Source organism: Microtus oregoni, unplaced genomic scaffold (genome assembly GCF_018167655.1).
Source record: "Microtus oregoni isolate MIOR12 unplaced genomic scaffold, Mior012 000025F_ref0000491, whole genome shotgun sequence".
NCBI lineage: Eukaryota > Metazoa > Chordata > Mammalia > Rodentia > Cricetidae > Microtus > Microtus oregoni.
In genome coordinates, this window is record NW_024543084.1 from 5784608 (window position 1) to 5806873 (window position 22266).

Sequence of the window (22266 nt, forward strand, 5' to 3'; positions counted from 1 at the left end):
ACCTAACTTTCTTTTCAATGATTGTGATGACTTTCTTACAAAGTCTAGTCTATTTTGTTTACTCCTTTCTGAATGATCTTAACTAGCAGAATTAAAAGGGGAAGCTGTGGATTGCTGTAGGGTAACACTATTTACTGTAGACCACTAATGTGTTGATCATGAGTCAGTCAGTAGCTGAATTAATGCCAAGATCATACAGTGTGGACTGCTGAGCCATGGGTTTTAGCAGTTGTCTCTATATGAAATTCTCAAGAATTTCAGGAGCTATACTATCTTTAAAAAATAAAAGCTACCCCAGTGAAGGCAATTGCATTGTGCTCTCCCCTATTGCTTTGCAATCTGAGAGTCTTAATGGATAACGAGGGAGGAATCTACTCTCACCACCTTGGTTTAGTATAAATTTCAGTAAATTAACATCTCTGGCTCTAGACTAGACATCTGAAAAATAATTACCATATTGAATCAAATCATTCTGAAGCCCATTCCAGGTGATTTCACAAAGACATTCAATGGAGTTTGCATCTGTCAAGTTCTTAGACAAGCCTGTTATTTATCCGAAATCCATCATGTGTATAAAAAGTCCTTTAATCTGCCAGGTAAAATTGTGTCTTTCTAACAGTCGCCAGCTGGTCACCAATTAGATCAGAGAGCATCCAATCTATTTTGTCTTCTAAGTTTTGACACAAGTGTGGAATAATATTATCGGATGCTTCTGTACTCCTAGAAAACAAAATTCAAGAATTTTTCCTAAAGATGATAATAAAACATTTCTTTTGATATTTAACTCTACAGGCAAAGAAGAGAAAAAAAACTTAACCAAATGGTATATATGTTGGCTTTTTTCTCTGTCAATTCTTTTTATTTTCCTTAACATTTTTATTAAAATTTTACATGTAATATATTTTGATTGCATTCTTTCCCCAGACTCCTCCCAGTACTCCCCTCTTCCCTACTTCCCCAACTTCAGGTTCCTCCCTCACCATCTCTTTAAAATAATGAATCAGGAAAAAACAAGAAAAAATGAAAAGCAAAATATATAGAATGAAAATAGTAAATGAATAGAACAAAAATACTAAAACAAAACAAAAAGTACACAAAATCAATGGAATTTATTTTGTATTGGCCAATTACTTCTACACATGGTTGATGTTCCATTGGAGAAAGCTGGTTTCTCTTTCCCAGTGTCTGTTAGATATAGATTCCTGGTTAGGATTGGGACCCTGGTTTTACTTCCCCTTCTCAGTTCTAGGATTCAGTCTCATTTGCATCTGTGTAGGTCTTGTGTGTGCTGTTTCAGTCTCTATAATTTCATATCTGTATTGGTCCTTTTGTCTGGAAGGCATTGTTTCCTTGGAGCTATCTACCATCTCTGGCTCTTGAAATCTTTCTGCCTCTTCTTCTGTATAAATCTCTGAACCTTGAAGGAAATGGTGTGATAAAAAATGTCCCATTTAGGGCTGAGTGCTAAAAGACTTCTGAATAGGTCCACATTTTCTACTTGTGGACTATTTGTTAATTACCAACTTTGCAAGAAGAAACATCTCTGATAAAGGTTAAGTGATGTTCTGTTCCATGAGTGTAGCAATATATTGTTAGGGTTTATTTTCCTGTAGCAGAATAATGGTAGGGTTTCCTTTGGGTCTACTGTGCATCTAGTCACAGGTTCCTGTCCATTTTTGCCATGTCAAGTATTGGCTCCATCACATGATCCTAAAATCCAATCAAAAAATAACTTGTTATTTCTATAGCATTTATACCATGATTGTACTAGTTTATCTTGCAGACATATCTCCGTTGTAAGTAGCAAAGTTGGTACCTGGGTAATACTGATGATTACATTTCTTTTCTGGTAACATGAAGAGTACCATTTAGTCCCATGACATCTAGCCAGTCAGAGGTAAAGATTCAAGCTGATTATCAGTTCAATTTTTCCATGTTTGATAATAAATCTTTAGCAGAGTTGTGCTGTTGTGGCACACAAGTTTAATCCCAGCATTTGGGAGGCAGAGGCAGGTAAATTTCTGTGATTTAAAGACCAGCCTGGTGGACAAGAGCTAGTTCCAGGACAGGCTCCAAAACTACAGAGAAACCCTGTCTAGACAAACAAACAAACAAAATCTTTGGAATTAAGTTCTTACCATCCATTAGGTTTTGGAAAGCCTTGACACTAGCCTGTGATGTTTGAGGGTGTCTCTGAAGACCCATTGGTCAAAATAGGGTTTAAACTATTTCAGGCACTGAAGGTTTTATTCTGTAATGTTAAATGTCTAGTTGGGGCATAGTGTCCCTATAAGGTGACTTTATGTGGAATTCTAATATACAATTAGGGGATCTTTTATAGTAGTGGGTTTCATTTCTTAGTTGTCTCTTTCAACATTCCTTCCTTTATTCTGCATGTCCATTCACCTCCCAATTTTATCCTTGATTTCTAGTTTCCTTTTTTTAGTTTATAATAATAATATATTTCATTTCCTTCTTTGGGGGGAGATTCCTGGACTCTTAATTTTTAGTTAAGTCTAGTTATTAACCTATGTAAGTATAAGATGGCACACCAAATTAGAATAGTCCTGATGGCTAAGAATGTGGAAAGCTTCTTTTTTTTTCTTTTTATTTATATAATTTTAATTAAAAATTTCCACCTCCTCCCTTTTCCCTCCCCTCCCCATCCTCGTCTCCCTCCCTCTCCAGTCCAAAGAGCAGTCAGGGTTCCCTGCCCTGTGGGAAGTCCAAGGTCCTCTCCCCTCCATCCAGGTCTAGTAAGGTGAGCATCCAAACAGACTAGGCTCCCACAAAGCCAGTACATGCAGTAAGATCAAAACCCAGTGCCATTGTCCTTGGCTTCTCAGTTAGCCCTCCATGTCTGACACATTCAGAGAGTCCAGTTTGATCACATGCTCCATCAGTCCCAGTCCAGCTGGATTGGGTGAGCTCCCATTAGATCAGCCCCACCGTCTCAGTGGGTGGGCACACCCCTCCAGGTTCTCAGCCACTCAAATTTCCTTTATTGAGATTTCACTGTTTAGACCTGTGTATTAGGTTATTTACTTTATTTGTTTTATAGTTCTTTATATATATATATATATATAAATATATATATATATATATATATAGTTCTTTATATATTTTGGATATTAGCTCTCTATCAAATGTGGAGTTGGTAAAGATTTTTTTTTCATTTTTGCAGGATGCTGCTTTGTCGAAATGACAGTGTCCTTTGTTTTACAGAAGCTTTTTAAGTTTCATGAGGTGCCATTTGCTAATCGCATTAGTACCCACACATTGTGCTCTTTTAAAATATGTCTCTGATGCCAATGATTTCAAGAGTATTCCCCAGTTTCTTTATTCGCTACCAGGTTTGGTGTATCTGATTAACACTGAGGCCTTGATCCATTTGGAGTTATGTGCAGGGTGTTAGGTATGGAACTATTTAGATTCTTATATATGCTGTATCCAGTTTGTCCAGCACCACTTGTTAAAGACCCTGTATTTCTTTTCACGTGTGTTTTTCTGATTTCTTTACATCAGCAATCATGTGTGGAATTCTGATCTGTCTTCAACTCAATTTCATTGATAAATTTGTCTGTTTATATGCTAATATCATGCTGTTTTTATTACTACAACTCTGTAGTATTACTTGATAACAGGAACAATGAGACCTCTAGCAGATCTTTTTATTGTTTAAGATTGTTTTTTTTGTTTGTGTGTGTTATGAAGTTGAGAATTGTCCATTCAAGAACTATGAAGAATTGTGTTGAAATTTTTATAAGGATTGCACTGAATCTGTAGATTTCTTTTGGTAGGATGGCCTTTTTAGCAATGTTACTTTGGCCAAGCCATAATCATGGGTGACCTTCCCATGGGTGATATTCTGATATCTTCCACAAATTCTTTCTTCAATAACTTGAAAATTTTGTCATCCAAGTCTTTCACTTGCTTGGATAGAGTACTATTAAGTTTTCTTCTACCATTTTTCTTGTTGAGATTTCACACTGAGGCCTTTGATTCATTTGAGGTTGTTTTCTGTTATAGTCTCTTGGCTGATTATTCTCTTCAGTCTGATTTGTTCCTCCAGTATTCTCTGTAATGATAGTTTAATGGGCATGAATCATCTTATCCTGTTTATGTCATAGGGAAATGCCTGTGTCCCCAATTATGGCAAATAGCTTTGAAGGGTATGGAACTCTAGCTTGACACGTATGAAATTAATGAGGTTATTCCAGACTTTTTTGGCTTTCAAACTTACCACTAAAGATATCACTATTAGCCTGATAGGATGTTCTTTATATGTAACTTGTGCTTTTTAGCTCATGCAGTTTCTAAAACTCTTTCTTTTTTTCTGTATAATTAAAATTTTAACTATAATTTTTATTGGAAATATCTTTTCTGATTTTGTCTAATGGACATTCTGAGTTCTTATATCTGTCTAGGTATGGGTTTCCTTAATTTGGGGAAGTTTTTCTCAATTATATCGATTAATATCTAGCTTATCCTGTTGGCATGAGACACCTTCTCTTTATTTATGACTATAATTAGAAGACACTGTTTTTTAATATTGTCAAAAAGTTCTTTCATATTCCATGTGTGTGCACATGTGCGTTTCTTTAGATATTTTAGTTTGTACAGTCTAATTACTTTACATTATCTTCAAATTCTGGTATTTAAATTTTTACTTAATTCATTTTACTTATAAGTGGTTTTAGTGAGTTTTCTAATTAGATAATTGGAATTTTAAATTTCATCTCCATTTCAGCTTGAGTTTTCTTCAATGTTTTTAATTCTTTACCACATTCACTCTTTAAAATACTGGATTTCCTTCATCATTTCATTCAGACATATCTTTGTAAATTTTGGGAGTACATCAATCAGGCTTTTATTACTGTTCTCATTAAATTCATTTAGTCCTTTGTGTCTTCTTTAAACTCCTTCAATTTTTTGATGAAGTTTATGGTTGTATCTCTAAGATCTGTGTCCTGATGTCCATTTAGGTCATTTTTTATTTGAGAACATGTTTTTGGAGGGTGGAATCTGAAACAAGATTTCTCTGCAGCTTTGGAGCTTCTTCTAGAACTTGCGTTGTAAACCAAGCTGGCCTCCAACTCACAGAGATTCCCCTGTCTCTGCCCCTTGAGTGTTTGCCTTAAAGATGTGCACCACCACTGCCTGGCTTGAGAACATTTCTATAAGTCTGGTCAATTTGGGTAAGGAGAGACATATTGTTGTCACTTTGCAAACTGGATGATTCTGCGGTTAGGCTTGGGCATGTAGACTTCTTTTTGTGGTTCTATGTCAGATGTGAGCCAACTCTGACAAGTCTTTCATCTGGTTGCCTCAGACTTGACTGGACTGTAGGATAGGTTGAAACTTTTAGTGTGTTAGGTGAGTTTATAGACCAGGTCACTTGTAATATATAGTCAAACCTAACATTTTTTTAAAAGGAGGCATAATTTCAAGAGTTTAATTGCTCAAACACTTTTATAGGCCCTTTCTCTTTTTATTTTACAACAAATATGTTCAGAAAAGTATTTTTAGTACTGAAGCTAAAATTGTGACAGATAGCATACAATGTATAGTGTACAGGATTTGATATTTAAAGTACAAACTTCCAATTTTGTTAAAATTAAGCTGTCAATTTCTTTTCAAGGTTTAATGAATCCATTCAGTTGACTAATGTATTTATAGGAAGATGCCTCAGGGTATTTAACTTCTATGTGTTTTTAGAAATCTTAGCAGAATAGAGACCTTTTATTTTTTGTGAAGAAATCAGGCAGCACACGTCTTCTAATTTGTGCACCTGTATTAAAAAACTCCTCGTTTGTCAGAATGGTCATCTGCTCAGACTCTTCCAAACAGAACATGTCACTGTGTTGTCAGATGCATTGACCTATTAGCTTGATCTAACTTTAAGAACCAATGAACAATTTTATGTCCTATTTCTTTCTAATATTATACATGCTTTGATTTGTTTTGCTTTTCTCTCTGTCTGTTTAGGGTTACATGGTTCATAACGAACTGTTCTGTATTTCCATGCTGTTCTCTTTCCTGTTTTTGTGACTCAGAATACATAATCTGTTGTTTCAGCTTTTTGTTCAATCAAATAGAATATTAGCTGTAACAGGAGCTTCTGTCTTTGTCTCTCTTCTCTATTTAGTATTAGTCACTTTTCTTGGGTGATATCACTCAAAATCTTTGAACTTCCATGAAGCCCTAACACAAGAAACTAAAGAATGATGAAAGTGGAAGAAATAATATTATCCAGGAAAGAGGACACTAAATGGTTATTTAATATATATTACACATAAAAAATGGATTGTGCAGGTTATAGTTAAGTGTTAATAAAAACCGGATTGTGCAGGTTATAGTTAAGTGTTAGGGAATATATTTGTGATATATGTGCATATATGCATGTACTAGTAATGAATGAAGAGCCCATGAATTGTAAAGAGAGCAAGAAAGAATGTGGGGATTGTTCAAAACAAAAGAAAAAGATGTAATTGCATGATAATCCGAAAAGGCCCTTATGAGTAGTGATGAGCAATATCTTCTTGCTTGTCCTTCTTATGTAAATAAAGCACCCTGCATCGTTGAAATCAGCAAAGATTAAGTGCTGTGAATCAATATCTTCTTGTATTCTTAATTTGCTACCATCCTTTCCCTAGAATAAATATTGCAACTGATGTGATCACTATTTCAGTCAGAATTAAATAAATATCACCAACATTGACACAATATTAAGCTTTGTAGGTATAAGAAAACATGGGCACATCCCTTGATCTAGAAACCAGGTAATAGAACCAGCAACAGAAGTCAATACCAATACAAATCCACAAGTGACTGGAAGACTAAAAGAGCCTCATAGAAATCCTTCGTCCACCGGTCCCAAAGAATGTTCTCAAGTGAAAATTATCTAGATGAATCCTCCTGGGGCACAGAACTTAAAGCAGAAGTCAGAAACTTCATCAGACAATCAAGGAGTTTAAAGAAAACAGAAGCAAACAAGTCAGTAGAGTTTTTTTTTTAATTTTTTGTTTGTTTTCCATTCAAAAATTTATACTTCCTCCCCTCCTACCGTTCCCCTCCTGCTCCCCCACTCACCCTCTTCCCTCCCCCTCCCTGTTTGAGAGAAGGCAGGGAACTCTGCCCTGTGGGAAGTCCAAGGTCCTTCACCCTACATCCAGGCCTAGGAAGCTGTGCATTCAAATAGACTAGGGTCCCAAAAAGCCAGTACATGCAGTAAAAACAAGTCCCAGTGCCTTTATCAATGGTTTCTCAGTCAGTCCCCACTGTCAACCACAATCAGAGAGTCCATTTTGATCACATGCTCGGTCAGTCCCAGTTCAGCTAGATTTGGTGAGATCCCATTAGAACAGGCACACTGTCTCAGTGGGTGGACCAACCCCTTGCGGTCCTGACTTCCTTGCTCGTCTTCTCCCTCCTTCGGCCTTTCAACTGGACCTTGGGAGCTCAGTCTGTTGCTCAGAGGAGGATCTCTGTCTCTATCTCCATCCTTCGCCAGATGAAGATTCTATGGTGATATTCGAGATAATCATCTGTGTGATAGTGGGGCAAGGATAGTTCAGGCACCCTCTCCTCTGATGCCCAAGTACCAAGCTGGGGACATCCCCGTGGACACCTGGGATCCCCTCTAGAGCCAAGTCTCTTGCCAACCCTAAAATGGCTCTCTTAATGTTGATATCTTCTTCCCTGCTCCTATATCCTCCCTTCCTCCATCTCCATCCTCCCACTTCCCCAAGTTCTCTCCAGTCTTTCCCTTCTCCCTTTCCCCCTCCTCCTTTCCCCTTCCCCCAACCCCATCTTCACACTTACCCCACTCCCATGCTTCCAACTTTTGCCCAGCAATCTTGTTTTCTTCCAATTTCCAGGAGGATCTATATATGTTTTTCTTTGGGTTCACCTTGTTATTTGGCTTGTCTAGGCTTGCGAACTACAGGTTTAATGTCCTTTGTTTATGGCTAGAGTTCACTAATGAGTGAGTACATACCATATTCATCTTTTTTTGGGTCTGGGTTATCTTACTCAGGATAGTGTTTTCTGTTTCCATCCATTTGCATGCAAAATTCAAGATGTCGTTGTTTTTTTTACCGCTGAGTAGTACTCTAATGTGTATATATTCCACACTTTCTTTATCCATTCTTCCATTGAGGGGCATCTAGGTTGTTTCCATGTTATGGCTATTACAAATAATGCTGCTATGTACATAGTTGACCAGATGCTTTTGCAGTATGATTGGGCATCTCTTGGGTATATTCCAAAGAGTGGTATTGCTGGATCCTGAGGTAGGCTGATTTCCAATTTCCTGAGAAATCGCCACACTGATTTCCAAAGTGGTTGCACAAGTTTGCATTCCCACCAGCAATGGATGAGTGTCCCCCTTACTCCACATCCTCTCCAGCATAGGCTATCATTGGTGTTTTTGATTTTAGCCATTCTGATGGGTGTAAGATAGAATCTCAAAGTTCAAATGGCCAAAAGACACTAAAGGTCATGTTCAACCTCCTTAGCGAACAGGCAAATGCAAGACAGTAGAGATTTTTATGTCACACTGCTGGGATCCCTGGTGGTTAAAATGAATGCCAACCCTTTTATTTTTTTCGACATGTACTTTAAACTAGAAACAATGTGATTTGTATTTAAAGAAGTCATGTTGGTTCCGTCTTCAATACACTTGTTACCTGGAAGAATTACCACTAAATCCAACTGCAATGTTGTCTAAAATGTGAGGGATGGAGCTTTGCAGTCATCTGTGGCTTGGGGTTTCACACAAAAATTGAAAAATAAACAGCTTTTTTTCATAAATAAAATAACATAAAAGACTAATTTTAAAAGAAAGGAATTTAAATGAAATTACCATAGTTTTGACCCTGATATAATTAAGAAAAGAATTTGAGTGTTTGTGCTTAAATCTGACAACAGGAAAAGTATATTTCTTTGCTATAGAAGGATCATCACACGTCCTGCACCACAAAGGTTTGTTCTGCTGACGTTACAAACATGATAGTACTCGATTCTAGGCTTGAAACAGCATAGTATAGCAATTTAACACACTGTCTTTTATTTTTGTAAGCTTATGATTTACACTGACATGCAATGTATATGCCATTTGATATTTATTTACTTTTAAATTCTGCTAATCTCAAAAAATACAGTTAACAAAATTTTACTGCTAAATTTTAAAAAAAGTTTGGAGAATAATATAAAATAACTTGATATCTTAGCTATCTATGATTTGTCATATGAATAATATATAAGATTTCTAGAGAGCATTGATCTCAGCATTTTACATTTAAATGGTAAAACTTTGAGCATATTGGTTATACATATAGTATTTGTTGTTAGAGACATGCAGTACTATTAAATGTTATAATTGTTATGAAGCCAAAAATATATGGAATTTCTGATGTTAGAAATCATTAGAATATTCCAAGTGGTCTTTGTGGCTCAGGCCTGCAATCCTAGTCATTTTGGAGACTATGACTGGAAAATTATAATTCAAAGTTTGGGCTATCGATCAAATCCAAGGTCAGTCTGAGCAACATGAAACTTCATACCAAAATAAAAAGAGTATGATAAATAGCTGGTGTTGGTTACTCAGCAAACAAGGCCCTGCTTAGCATATTTTCTGCCCTTTCTGAATCCCTGTTCCCATATTGGGAAGTGCTTCTGGGTTCCATAGTTAATTAAAGGCATCTTCCTTTCTCCTAGGAACTAGTAGTCAGCAGCAGGCACTGACTGCCTTGGAATCACTGATCTCTGATCCCTTGTATTCTTTTGAGAGAACCACTCTTATCTGTTCCTCACTGAATCATAAAAAAGACTATATGTTAAAATAACATTTTCGCACTCTGACAAGATCCTAATGATCATCACCTGAAACAATTGCTTCTGTCTTGATATAATACCCCTGGGGATCCTTTCTTACTTCTGGTTATTCACAATAAACCTGACCATGTCAGGTTAATTGCTTAATTATTTTCATTCATTGTGATGAAGTTACTGAAGAGTTCAACAAATATATTTTTGCTAACACTTCATATGAATTCCTTTACCTTTGTCTCATGATAATTCTGGAAAATAAAATAATTAAAATAGCCAAGCTCTGAAACAGATATTTCAGCTTTCCTGAAAACATGCTGAAAATGTTTATGCTATGTTAATGTATCTGTCTAGACTACTTGTTTTTCCAATTGTAAAGCCAATTGTATGTGGCAGATATCCAGAGAAATTTTTGCTTCCACATTGCTGAAATGCATATTAGTTAAAGACTTTTAAAATGACTTTAAAGCACAATTTATTCAAGGTGAGCATATGTGTATATTTTAGGATTATACCTTTATATTCCTGAAAATATTGTTTTTTAAAAAAATGAGTGTGTATACTCTAATTACCATTTACAAAGATATACATCATGTTAATTGCAATGACCTAAACTTGTAAACAGCATAAGTGGACAGAATTGACTGAATATTAAGAAGCAAATCAGTATATATTCATAAAATTAAATTGCACCTATTAATAAGAATATTGGTAAATCAAATACTCGAGGATATGGGTAAATTTCAGACATGACATTAAACAAAAGTTAGGAATATAAGGTATTGCTCTTCTTCAGTGGATAGATTGACTCTGTAATGATGGAAAACAAAATCATGTAATAATACCTAGAATATTTCTTATCATTCCTCCTTCCTAAAGTGTAGATACAGAAAATGATACTCATTTCCCCTGGAGAATACTGTGATATATTGCTTTTCTTTTTTTCTTCTAGTGTCCTGAATTTAAAAGGCCTCGAGACATTGCAGTTGACTGGGTTGCAGGAAATATTTATTGGACTGATCACTCTAGAATGCACTGGTTTAGCTACTATACTACTCATTGGACTAGCCTGAGGTACTCCATCAATGTAGGACAGCTCAATGGCCCCAACTGCACCAGACTGTTGACAAATATGGCTGGCGAGCCCTATGCTATTGCTGTAAATCCTAAAAGAGGGTAGGTTGATATTTGGTGCTTCTGTTTCTCAATAGAATATGGATATCCACATTTACAGATTTTGTTCTGCACTTTTATTCAGGGTTGAAAATTTCTCTAATATCAAATATTTCCATCATGTTTATCATAACTTTTTTCTCAGATATTGACACATAATATTTTCATAAATGTTTTCTATATTATGCAATTAATATATTTGTGACTATCTCTCTTTTGTCTCATATGTTTATTTGGCTTACAAAACAGCGGAACTGACATGATGATCACATGACTACCATTATTAAACATCAATTGGATTTTCTAGACTTTAAAAATATTAAATATAATGCTTAGAGCTTAAGGAAAACAATATGTAAAGACATACTCATATTTCAATCTCTTTACATTTTTATTATTTAATCTGAAGATGTCCTTTCTGTGTTAAAAAATGAAAAGCCTATCCATGCAATGTTGAAAAGAAACATTAAATGAAAGTGTTAAATACCTAAAAAGAACCCCAAACACTAGAATTGTAGAAAATCTTATCCAGTAAATGAAAAGACAATTTTTTTTGCAAAAATACTTAGTTCTGCCTGTAATTTCAACATTTGGAGACAGAAGGATATGGAGTTCGAGACCAGCCTCAGCTCTGTAATGAACTTGAGGGCTAGCCTGGGCTTTCCTATCTGAAAAAAGAAAAGAGAGAGAAAGAAGTACTGTTTTCTGGATCATTCTAATGACTTCAATATTTAAAAAAAAAATATTGAAAAAAGGTTTTTCTCTCATATCATACATCCAGCCTCAGTTTTCCCTCCCACCAGTCTTCCCAGTTCTCTCCACCTCCTCTTAGAATTTTTTACAACATTTATATAAAGTATTTTGATCATGTTGTCACCCTCTTCCCCACTACGACTCTTTCAAAGCCCCTTGCCCACCATGTCCCCCTTCGAGTTTTATGTCTGTTTCCATTTAAATAATTATTTTACTTTTATAACCCACTTGTCTTTGTATCATCTCTATTTATTAAATCATATGTCAGTATAAGATGACTACAAGCTTTTAAAATAGTTTTCTCTTGAGGTTTTTATGGGGTTTTCAAAGCTAAAATTTATACAACAAATACTAAGCTATGATGTATGTCATTAAATAAAGTACCTCAACAATGACATTTGGGTAAGGTTTTATTTGCAATATTGTTTTACAAGATTGGCAGTTGGAGTTGAACATCAATTTAAGTCAGGAATATGCTTATTGAGGGGACTGGATCACTTGACAAATGTGATCTGATTAGACACTGGTAAAGGAAGACAGCAGTTTTTACAGCACTCTTTTCAAGCTAATCTCCTTGACCTACTCTCTGCAGGATGATGTACTGGACTGTAATTGGGGACCATTCCCATATAGAAGAAGCAGCCATGGATGGCACTCTGAGGAGGATTTTAGTCCAAAAAAACTTACAGAGACCCACAGGTATGATGGATTTGGCATGCAGTAAACACGAAGCAAGATGATAGGCTTATTAGTAATAACAGTTTTTTTTCCAGTATTCTTCATGCTAAAACATTTTTGAGTAGATAAAATATGGTGTAGTATGATATTACAGAATTCATCTACGTTCTATAGTCTTGTTTCCCGACTCTAAACGCAGTTATTATCATATGCCACCTTCATTTTAAGATGTTATTTGAAAACTGCTTAAGTCATAAGTCTATTAGTAGGTTCTTACATGAATCAAGCTTTGATAGATCCTAGCAATGCTTTGGCGTATTTATTTGGATGCATGTTAATGTTAATGATATATGTGGTAATATTTCTAGAGCATACCAACAGAAATGAACTCAAAGATAGCAAATATAACTACTTTCTGTAAAATGTCTGGTTTCATGGTACATGACTTTGCATTCAGTTTTTATTTTTGTTTTCTCACTCTTCTTCCCAAATCTCACCTAAAACTCCCAATATTCTGCTCCCTGACCAGTACTCAGGGCTCCAGTCTTGACTCATTCCATATTTCCTGCTCGTTCCGTGTTCCTTCATCAGACAACCCAAGGCTTGTTCCTCTCTCTCTCTCTCTCTCTCTCTCTCTCTCTCTCTCTCTTTCTCTCTGTCTCTCCCCCCCCTCTCTCTCTCTCTCTTATTTAAAACTGCCTAATGCCAAACTTTAAACATTTCAGTCATAATACCATAATTCAAAATTTTGTGCCTCCCGCCCTGCTCTGTGCCTACCAGTAAAAGAATTGAATGGTGGTTCATTTGCATGATGTACATTTTTTGTTTTTTATTTATACTTGGCTATCTTTCACACTTTAAAATAAGTTTGGTTGTTACATATTTATTAAATTTAGTTTACTTTGTGAGTTTCATTTGAGTCTACCATTTTTATTCTTTATGGAATTGAGAAGTTTGGGGGATTAAGTCTACTGCCATGTCTTTCATTCAAGTAACACATGCTTTTGGAACTGAAGAAAGCTTCTACACTCGTGAAGCAAGTGTCAGCCATTGTGAAACACGTCATGGTAGAGGTTATTTTACATACTTGCATAATTTTAGGCAGTTGTAATTACCATATAAACAAGAAAAGCCATTAGGATGGGTAATTGTTTGGGATAATATTTCATTATGAGTTCAAATACCTCACTTGTAAAATTTGTCGCTTAAGAAGTAACACGAATAAAAAAGACAGCCAATTGTGTTAAGTTTTTGTTGTTGTCTTTTTGTCTTATTTAACTGTGACTAACTCTTGAGTGAAATAACTGTCAGGGACCAATTTCAACAAGGATGTCACTTACCAGGGTAGGGGAATGCAGATTAGAAAAAGAAGAAAAGAGAACAAAGACACCAGGGAAAATAATAAAACAGAAATAGGATAGTACTGGGAAGGAGTTCCAGTGAATACTGAAACAGCCTGCACTTAATTTCTCATATACTTTCATATCCCAAAACAAAAAGGCAAAGAAGACAAAAGACTGATTTAACGAGATGCAATTAGAACAGATACATGTTTCAAAACTTTGAGACATCAAGCCATTAACTCACGAGGAAAGCATTCTGTTGTTTAGGCTGTGAACCCAGCCTAGACCAAGTATCCTGAAGGCAGCCACTCCCTAGGTCAAACCTCCTAATTCAAAAGAAGAGCGGAAATATACTTGCATACTCTCATCTTCGACCAGGGTGAAAAGAATATACCTTTATGGGCCATCTTAATGCCCAAAATACCAATAAACACATCCTAGGTCAGGGTGTGTATCCATACTTATTGTTAACAATTTTGAACAAGCTGAAACTTTCTGGCCTTCAAACAAGGTAGAAATAGGCTCATATTTTTGAGTCTCCACACATACCTCCAAAGAAAGAAGATTACTTGGGCTGAGAGCTTTTAAACATTTTAGCCACATCTATTGCTTGAGTCTGAGGTGAAAGATAATAATATGGTACTCTCAGTGTTTTATTGGCATTGCTTACCCCATGGAAGATATGAATTGGAGAGGAACACATAGCCAAGAACCAGGAATAAACTTTGACGTCGTCCTCCCAACTCCCTATATTTCCACAGCCTTGAATAGCACCTGATTTGCTTTTTTGTTGCTGGGATAAAATATTATGACCAAAAGCAAATTGGGGATGGAAAAGACTTGTGTTTTCAGGTTATAGCTCATCACACATAGAAGTCAGGACTAGATTTCAAGACAGTAATTGATACAGATACCATGGAAGAATACTTTTTACTGGCTTTCTATTTGGCTCATACTCAGAACGCTTTCTTATATAGTCCAGAACTACCTGCTAAGGGACTGTACCACCCTCACTAGGCTAGGTCCTCAGGCATCAACTGGCAATCAAGACAATCACAGACATGCCTAGCATACAGGCAAATGCCATGAGGGCAATTCTTTAGTTTATCTTCCCTCTTCTCAGGTGATTCTAAGTTGTGTGAAGTTGATAATAAACACTAGCCAGGATACAAACCTTTAGGTGTGGGGCATTTTATACCAAAAACAAAGTATCACTCATGTGAATATGTGGTACAAGAGCTTTTCATGCAGTGAGGGTGGTAAATTCTGTTAGGAGATGTGCTTTATACGTGTCAAGATAGAAAGAAGCTTAGTTTGCCTGGAGTAATATAAGGTAAGCAAGAGTTTGTCAGATGTGATATGGCTTCATTATGTACTTCATTATAATTCCTTATCATTAAAAAGTGATGAAATTGAGGCCCTAGGGCGAGAGTCAGATATCATGGTGGGAGCACTGAATTCTTACAAAGTGGAAACAAGATAGGATTCTTTACACACAGCAGATATGAGGCTGTCTATCATTTAGATCCTGTGCATAATCTTAGAAGTTTTGCTTTGATAACATCTGTTCCACTCACAATAGCAGACTTTTAGATTGTTTGCTAAGTTTATCAGCTAATGCTTATTGACCACTCAATATGTAGTAAGCACAATTCTTGAAAATTGCAATAAAGAGAAGAGAAACCTGCCCTGGAAGTACCTACAACCCTCCATTGCATAGAAGGTTAGAGGAGTACAGAAAAAGGAGCATCAGAAGTATAATTAACAGTGGAGACATTGAAATATATGCTCACTTTTTTAGGACGGTAAGTAGGCTTTGACACAGGCTGAACCTGATTACAACAGTACTCAGGATGTGGACTGCTGTCTCTTAGCCACAGAAAGGGAAGTTACCTTACCTCAATGGAAATGTTTCATAGATGATAGAAGTTTTAGTGTTGGAACTCAGAACACTAAATTTGATATGGAAAATCAATACAAAGGAAGTTGCTAGCCCTGTTAAGATGGAGGAGGGATTCAGAAATGAGGCTAAAAATGCAGACTATTTTAGAAAGTCAAGTTTGAAAGTGAAGGTACAAAAAAAGTCTAATCATAGGATCCTAAATTTCAGTGATTTCATAGTTAAATAAAAGTGTATCAAAGGGAAAATAGTATATGCTGTTGTACACAGCACATGCCTGATGGAAAAAAATACCTGAGGCAGGAGGACTACAAACCTTCTTCTTTCGTGAGCTTGACATAAAACTGACCAAGGTGAGGAATATTTAACTGTCAATTGCTCTTATTTGCAAATGAATTCAACAATTTATTTCACAGATAATTCCAAATAATTATGTAAAATATTCATTAAAGCAGATTGTGTTTCTATGACTATGTTGGGATTATAAAGAAAGTAGAACTGAAAAATCTTTTTTATTCTTCTATTTAAAGCTACACAAAATTATTACAATGTTATTTAATACGCAACTGACAGTATTGTTTGCTCTTCTATTTCTGTGAAGAGACACATTTAAAAGATAGTATTTAATTTGGGACTTGCTAGCAGTTTCAGTAGGTTAGTCCATGGCTATCTCAACTGGAAGCATGATAGCAGGAAGGCAAGCAAAGCATTATAGCAGCATGTGAAAGTTTATACCTAATCCACAGAGAGTGTGCAAGACTGGGAGGGCATGGACTTTTGAAACAGCAAATGCTACCCCACACCCATGATGCTCCCCCTTCAACTGGGCAGCACATACTAATTTGTCCTAAATATCACACCAAATAGGAATTAAACATTCAAATATATAACTCTATATGGACTATACTCATTCATACCCACATATAATATATAAAGTTCGCTTTTAAAAAAAAAAGATTTATTTATTTATCATGTATATACTGTTCTGTCTGCATGTATCCCTGCAGTCCAGAAGAAGGCAGCAGGTCTCATTACAGATGGTTGTGAGTCACCATGTGGTTGCTGGGAATTGAACTCAGGAGGAACAACTTAAGTCTGGAAGATCAACCAGTGCTCTTAATCTCTCAGGCATTTCCCCAGCCCTATAAAGTATGCTTTTTAAAAATAAAAAATCTTAATTTTCTGTATATCATGGCAAAGCCTTAAGTAGGTATCCCTTAAAATGTCCACAATAATTAATGAATAAACATCAAAGCATTATTCTTACTATTAGTAAAAATTTACTATTTTTTTTAGTTTAAATTGTTTTACACAATAGTTATTAAACTGTGAGATGCAAATAGAAAATCAAACCTTTTGTGTTAAAGGAGAGGGCTTGCCTTTTGTCCCAGCTGCCTGGCTAGCTTAGACCCGAAATAACCACACAAAAACTATATTCATCAAAACACTGCTTGGCCCATTAGCTATAGATTTTTATTGGCTTATTCTTACATCTTAATTTAACCTATTTTTATTAATCTGTGTATTGCCATGTGACTGTGGCTTACAGGCAGGTGTCTATCTCAGGCAGAAGATCCATGACTTCTCTCCCTCTGCCCTTCTTCCTAGCATTCAGTTCTATCTTCTCTACCTACCTAAGTTCTGCCTTATCAGGCGCAAAGCAGTTTCTTTATATATTAAACAATGAAAGCAACACACAAACAGAAGGACCTCCTACACCATTTCCCCTTTTTGGTTTAAACAAAACGAAGGCTTTAATTTTAATATAGTAAAATTAATAAAACAAAACAGTTATCAAGAAAGAATTACAGTTACAATATTTATATCTACTTTATCTTTTATCATAACTAAGGAAAGCTATAACTATCTATCTATTCTTCAACTCCATCAAAGACTCCAGAAGGATATAATATTACCTAAGTAAACAGGAAGTACATTATAAGCAACTTCCAAAACTCTATAAATGACAGACACGTCTTGCTGCATGGACAGTTACCCAACATTCTTCTATACCATTTTGGCATCCATCTTTGGCCTTCAGGCCCATAGTATTCAGCAGACTTTTTTAAAAACCAGGAGATTTCAAAGACAGTTTGGTGACTTTCTTTTGTATCCTGCAGAATGTCTCACAGATTCTTTCATGAAACAGGAACCCCAAAGGATCATTTCACTTTTAGGCAAGTTTAACAGTCATCTCTCTGTGGGTTTTTTGTGTCCAGTTTATGCAACAGTCCAGGGAAGAACAGTTTCTTACCCAAATGGCTAACCAACTCCATAGGAGCATCTTCAATGTCCATCTTTCTCAGGAAGTAGCTTGATGCTGCCAGTAGCAGACCTGTCTCATTGTCATGAAAAATCCTAAGTAATTAAAACATCTAAATGCCATATTCTGAAGTTTTTGAAAGATATAAAGAATGCCTATCTGAAATATATCTATGTACATTCAGAAAATCTAACTAACATGACTACAAACTTGACTATTATTGATGATTATCTATTAGCATATATTTCTTAATTATACATTACATTTTTAATGAGCTACACAATCACAATACCTTAATCAAGATCAGAAATACATATACATATAACAAAATTGACCTTAAATTTATATCAATAAATCAAGATTTATACCAATGTAAATTATTCATATCTAAATGTAAGAGCATTTATAAACAATATTTGGGAAACATAGAAAGTGTTGGGAGAACTCTCCAGTGACTGAAACCCTGATATTCGCCTATTATTTTTCCATAGGTATTATACCCAAAGTAAACCGGGGAATAAGGTAACAAAAGACTTCATTAACATGATACAAAAGGATAACTCACACAGTCAATGGCTTTATCACTGTGAGAAATCAAATCTGTCATCTAGGTAGCTAAGGTAGTCTAGGTCAAGTAAGCTAAAGATTGCCCTTCCTTAGGAGACCTCAAAGTTACACTGGAAAGAGGGGAAGTACATTGACATATCCTGACCACCCATCAGGATAGCATTGAGCTATATTAATTTCAAAAGATCCAGGCAACCACTGTAGTAATTAGGGGCAACGGGGCTGCGTTCCTAGCACCCCGGCCGCCTGCCTGGCTAGCTTATGCCCGAAATAACAACACACAAACTGTATTCATTTAAACAATGCTTGGCCCTTTAGCTCTAGCCCTTACAGGCTAATTCTCACATCCCGATCAACCCATCTCTAATAATCTGTAAGCACCGGTCTTACAGGGAAAGATTCAGCATGTATAACCTGGCGGCTTGCTTCATCGCTTGCCTCAGCCCGGGAGAGCGGAGCATGGCACCTCTCTGAGGCGTCTGCTCCCGAGAGGAGAGCTGTGGAGTCTGAGCTCACTTCCTCTTCCTCCCAGCGTTCTGTTCTGTTTACTCCTCCCACCTATCTTCTAACCAATGAGGGCTAAGCAGTTTCTTTTTATTTAACCAATGACCTTCCTCCATCATTTCCCCTTTTTCGGTTTAAGCAAAAAAAAAAAAAGGCTTTAACTTTAACATAGCAAAATTACATATAATGAAACAGTTATCAAGTAAAAGTTACAATAATCTTTATCATAACTAAGGAAAACTATAACTATAACTATTCTTAACTTCATCAAAGACTTCAGAAAGATACAATACTACCTAAGCAAACAAGAAAAAAGCAACTTTTAAAACTAGAGAAATGACAGAGACATCTCGCTGCCTGGACAGTCAACCAAAGTTCCTCTGTACCGTTGGGGCATCCATTTTCAGCCTTCAGGCCCATGGTATCCAGCAGACATTTCCATAAAGCAGGAAAATTCAAAGTCAGTTCAGTCACTATCTGTTGTGTCCTGCAGAATGTCTCGCAGACTCTTTCATGAATCAGGAACCCCGAAAGATCATCTCACCTTAGGCAAGTTCAGTAGTCCTCTCTCTGCGGGTTCTCTGTGTCCAGTTTATGCAATAGTCCAGGCAAGAGCAGTTTCTTGCCCAAATGGCTATCAAACTCCATAACGAGATTCTTTGATGCCCATCTTCCTCTTGACGTACATTGGTGCTGCCAGGAGCAGAGTGTCTCATTGTCATGAAAAGTCCTCAGTTATTAAAACATTAAATGTCCTATTCTGTAATCTTTGAAAGACATGAAGAATGTCTATCTAAAATATATCTCTATATATCTGGAAAATCTAACTAACATGACTACAAGCTTTACTATTATCAATGATTATCCATTGACAACCTATATTTCTTAATTATACAGTACATATTTAAATGAACTACACAATCACAATACCTTAATCAATATCAGAAATACATATACATATAACAAAATTGACTATAAATCTCTATCAATAAAGCAAAATCTATACTAATGCAAATTATTCATAGCTATATCATATCCCCCTTTAAATGTAAAAGAACATTTATAAACATTTTTTGGGAATATGGACGCAGTTATTTCTCTCCAAACTGCTTCCCGCTGAATGGGGGCATCGTTAATTAGGTCTTTCATGGTATAACCTGTGTGCTAGCTTCATCTCAGTTGGCAGTTGAGCGAAGCAATTTTCTGAAGGTGTTCACACCAACCCTTCAGGAGGGCGTGGTCCATCATACCAAATCGGAATAGAAGAAATGAACAGGGTCTCATCCTCTGTGAAAACAAAATAAGAAACTCCTTTCCAAAGCATCATGTCCTTAGATCCAAATTTCAAAGTCAAGGTATCAAAATATCTATGTTGGATTAGTTCAGCAGCATTTATAAACAAATATCTTTCGGTAGCTTTTGCTCTTTCCTCAGCATTCAAATAATTCAAAGAGAGCATAATAGCATACAGTATCAAAATTCTCTGTTTATTTTCCATCTTTGTACAGCTTTGTTTTACCCTCTATTTCGTTTCTTTTTACTTCTATTTTATATTCTCTGTATATCATTGACCTGGAATAACTCTGTGGACCAGGCTGTCCTTGAACTCTCAGAGATCTGCCGGTCTCTGCCTCACAGGCATTGGGATTAAGGTGTACGCTACTGCACCTTGAACTGACAGAGATCTGTTTGTCTCTGCCTTCTAGACACTGGGATTAAAGGCCTGTGCTACCACATCTTGAAGTCACAGAGGTCAAACTCCCTCTGCCTCCCAAGTGTTGGGATTAAAGGTGTGTACTACCACACCCAACAACTCTCTTTCATTTTTTACTTTTAAGAACTTTTAACTTTTAGCTTGCATATATTTTGAACACACTGTAAAACATTTAGAAATTTTCTTTGTCTTTGAATATCTCTTTTTCTGACCACATGAGTCTTTAATTTACCAAGCAATCTCAGTAAGACTAAAGCCATGGCTTTGCCAGCTAGATCCAGTCCATTCCTTAGTTTTCCAGTCTCATGGCTGAGGTACTGGCTGTAGCCATATTTACTGCCACAACTCTATGGCATTTCAAGGTCCCTGCCAGCAAGGGAGCTTCAGCAGCCTGTGCTTGCAAACCGCAGGAGCCGCCTGCGTAAAAGAGTCAGTTTGCCCTGGCAGGACAGCCCAGAAAGCTGGCATTTTTAAACGGCGCAACTTTTTTCCTGCTATGGCTGAAAACCGAAAAGCATGTGTTCAGCTTTTCGTCAACACTGTTTAAATGTTTCGTGGCAGGACCTCTTAAAAGAGCTGCAAGCTTTGCAGCTAAAGCTGCGTCAGGAAGCCTCTCTTAGATGAGAGCGCTTGCTCGCCTCTAACAAGCAGAGCAGACCCGAGAACACAGGGAGTCTAGTTGCCATCAAACAAATCATAGCACTTTACTCCAAATGCTCTATTCAAAAGCTCTGTCTCCCGCAGGAGCCAGACAGAGATCGCAGTGGAGGCACAGCCCCAGGAAATCATGACACAGTGTTTTTTCTGCTGCTGTTGCCGAATCAGGAAATCTCTCTACAGCACGCCACCAACAAACAGCAAAAATCTTTGTTAAATTCTCTCTCCCTTATTTTTAAGCCTTCTCAGGTTTTTTAAGTGGGTTTAGTCCATCACGTCGGGGCGCCATTTGTAGTAATATGGCCTCGAACTCACAGAGAATCACTTGCCTCTGCCTCCCGAGAGCTGGGATTAAAGGCGTGCACCACCACTGCCAGGCAGAGGTAGGTGTTTAATGAACAAATGGACACCTACAAATTTAAGGTTTTAATCAATTGAAAGGCATCTAAGTCTCTTTAAAGAAATACACCATCTTATTTTTTAACCTAGTACTGTAGTCAACATTAGAAGAAGCATGACCAGTTTTCATATTTAGGCAGTGAGTAGAGAATGACAAGTATTCACCTCCACAGCAGGGGTATGAGCTGCTTCCCTTTCAGCCATACGCCTGTACAGCATAAATACATCATCATTACATGAGAAGAAAAAGGTGCCTATGTATGTGTTTTGAGTAATGAATGACATGTCAGAATAGGGACAGTTTTGAATTCTACCTTTGGAAGGATCTTAGGTAAGATTATATGAGATTGATTTGTGTACCATATCCTTTGAAGAATAGAATCTGTGTTGCTTCTATCTTCCCCAAATTGAGGCAGTTGCAGAGGGAATAAAAAAAAAAATGATGTAATGGCTCTTGGACCTCTTGTAATTGCTTGCTTCATTT

The 22266-nt window shown here is 36.5% G+C and overlaps 1 protein-coding gene across 1 annotated transcript in view; it reads left to right on the forward strand.

The window, feature by feature from the left end:
• The window catches only part of Lrp1b (LDL receptor related protein 1B), a 1777071-nt gene that overhangs the window by 1685734 nt on the left and 69071 nt on the right, over positions 1–22266 (forward strand). The window contains exons 78-79 of the mRNA XM_041674488.1: positions 10784–11007; positions 12350–12456. Coding sequence (XP_041530422.1) covers positions 10784–11007; positions 12350–12456 — 331 coding nt within the window. The remainder of the gene's footprint in view (positions 1–10783; positions 11008–12349; positions 12457–22266) is intronic.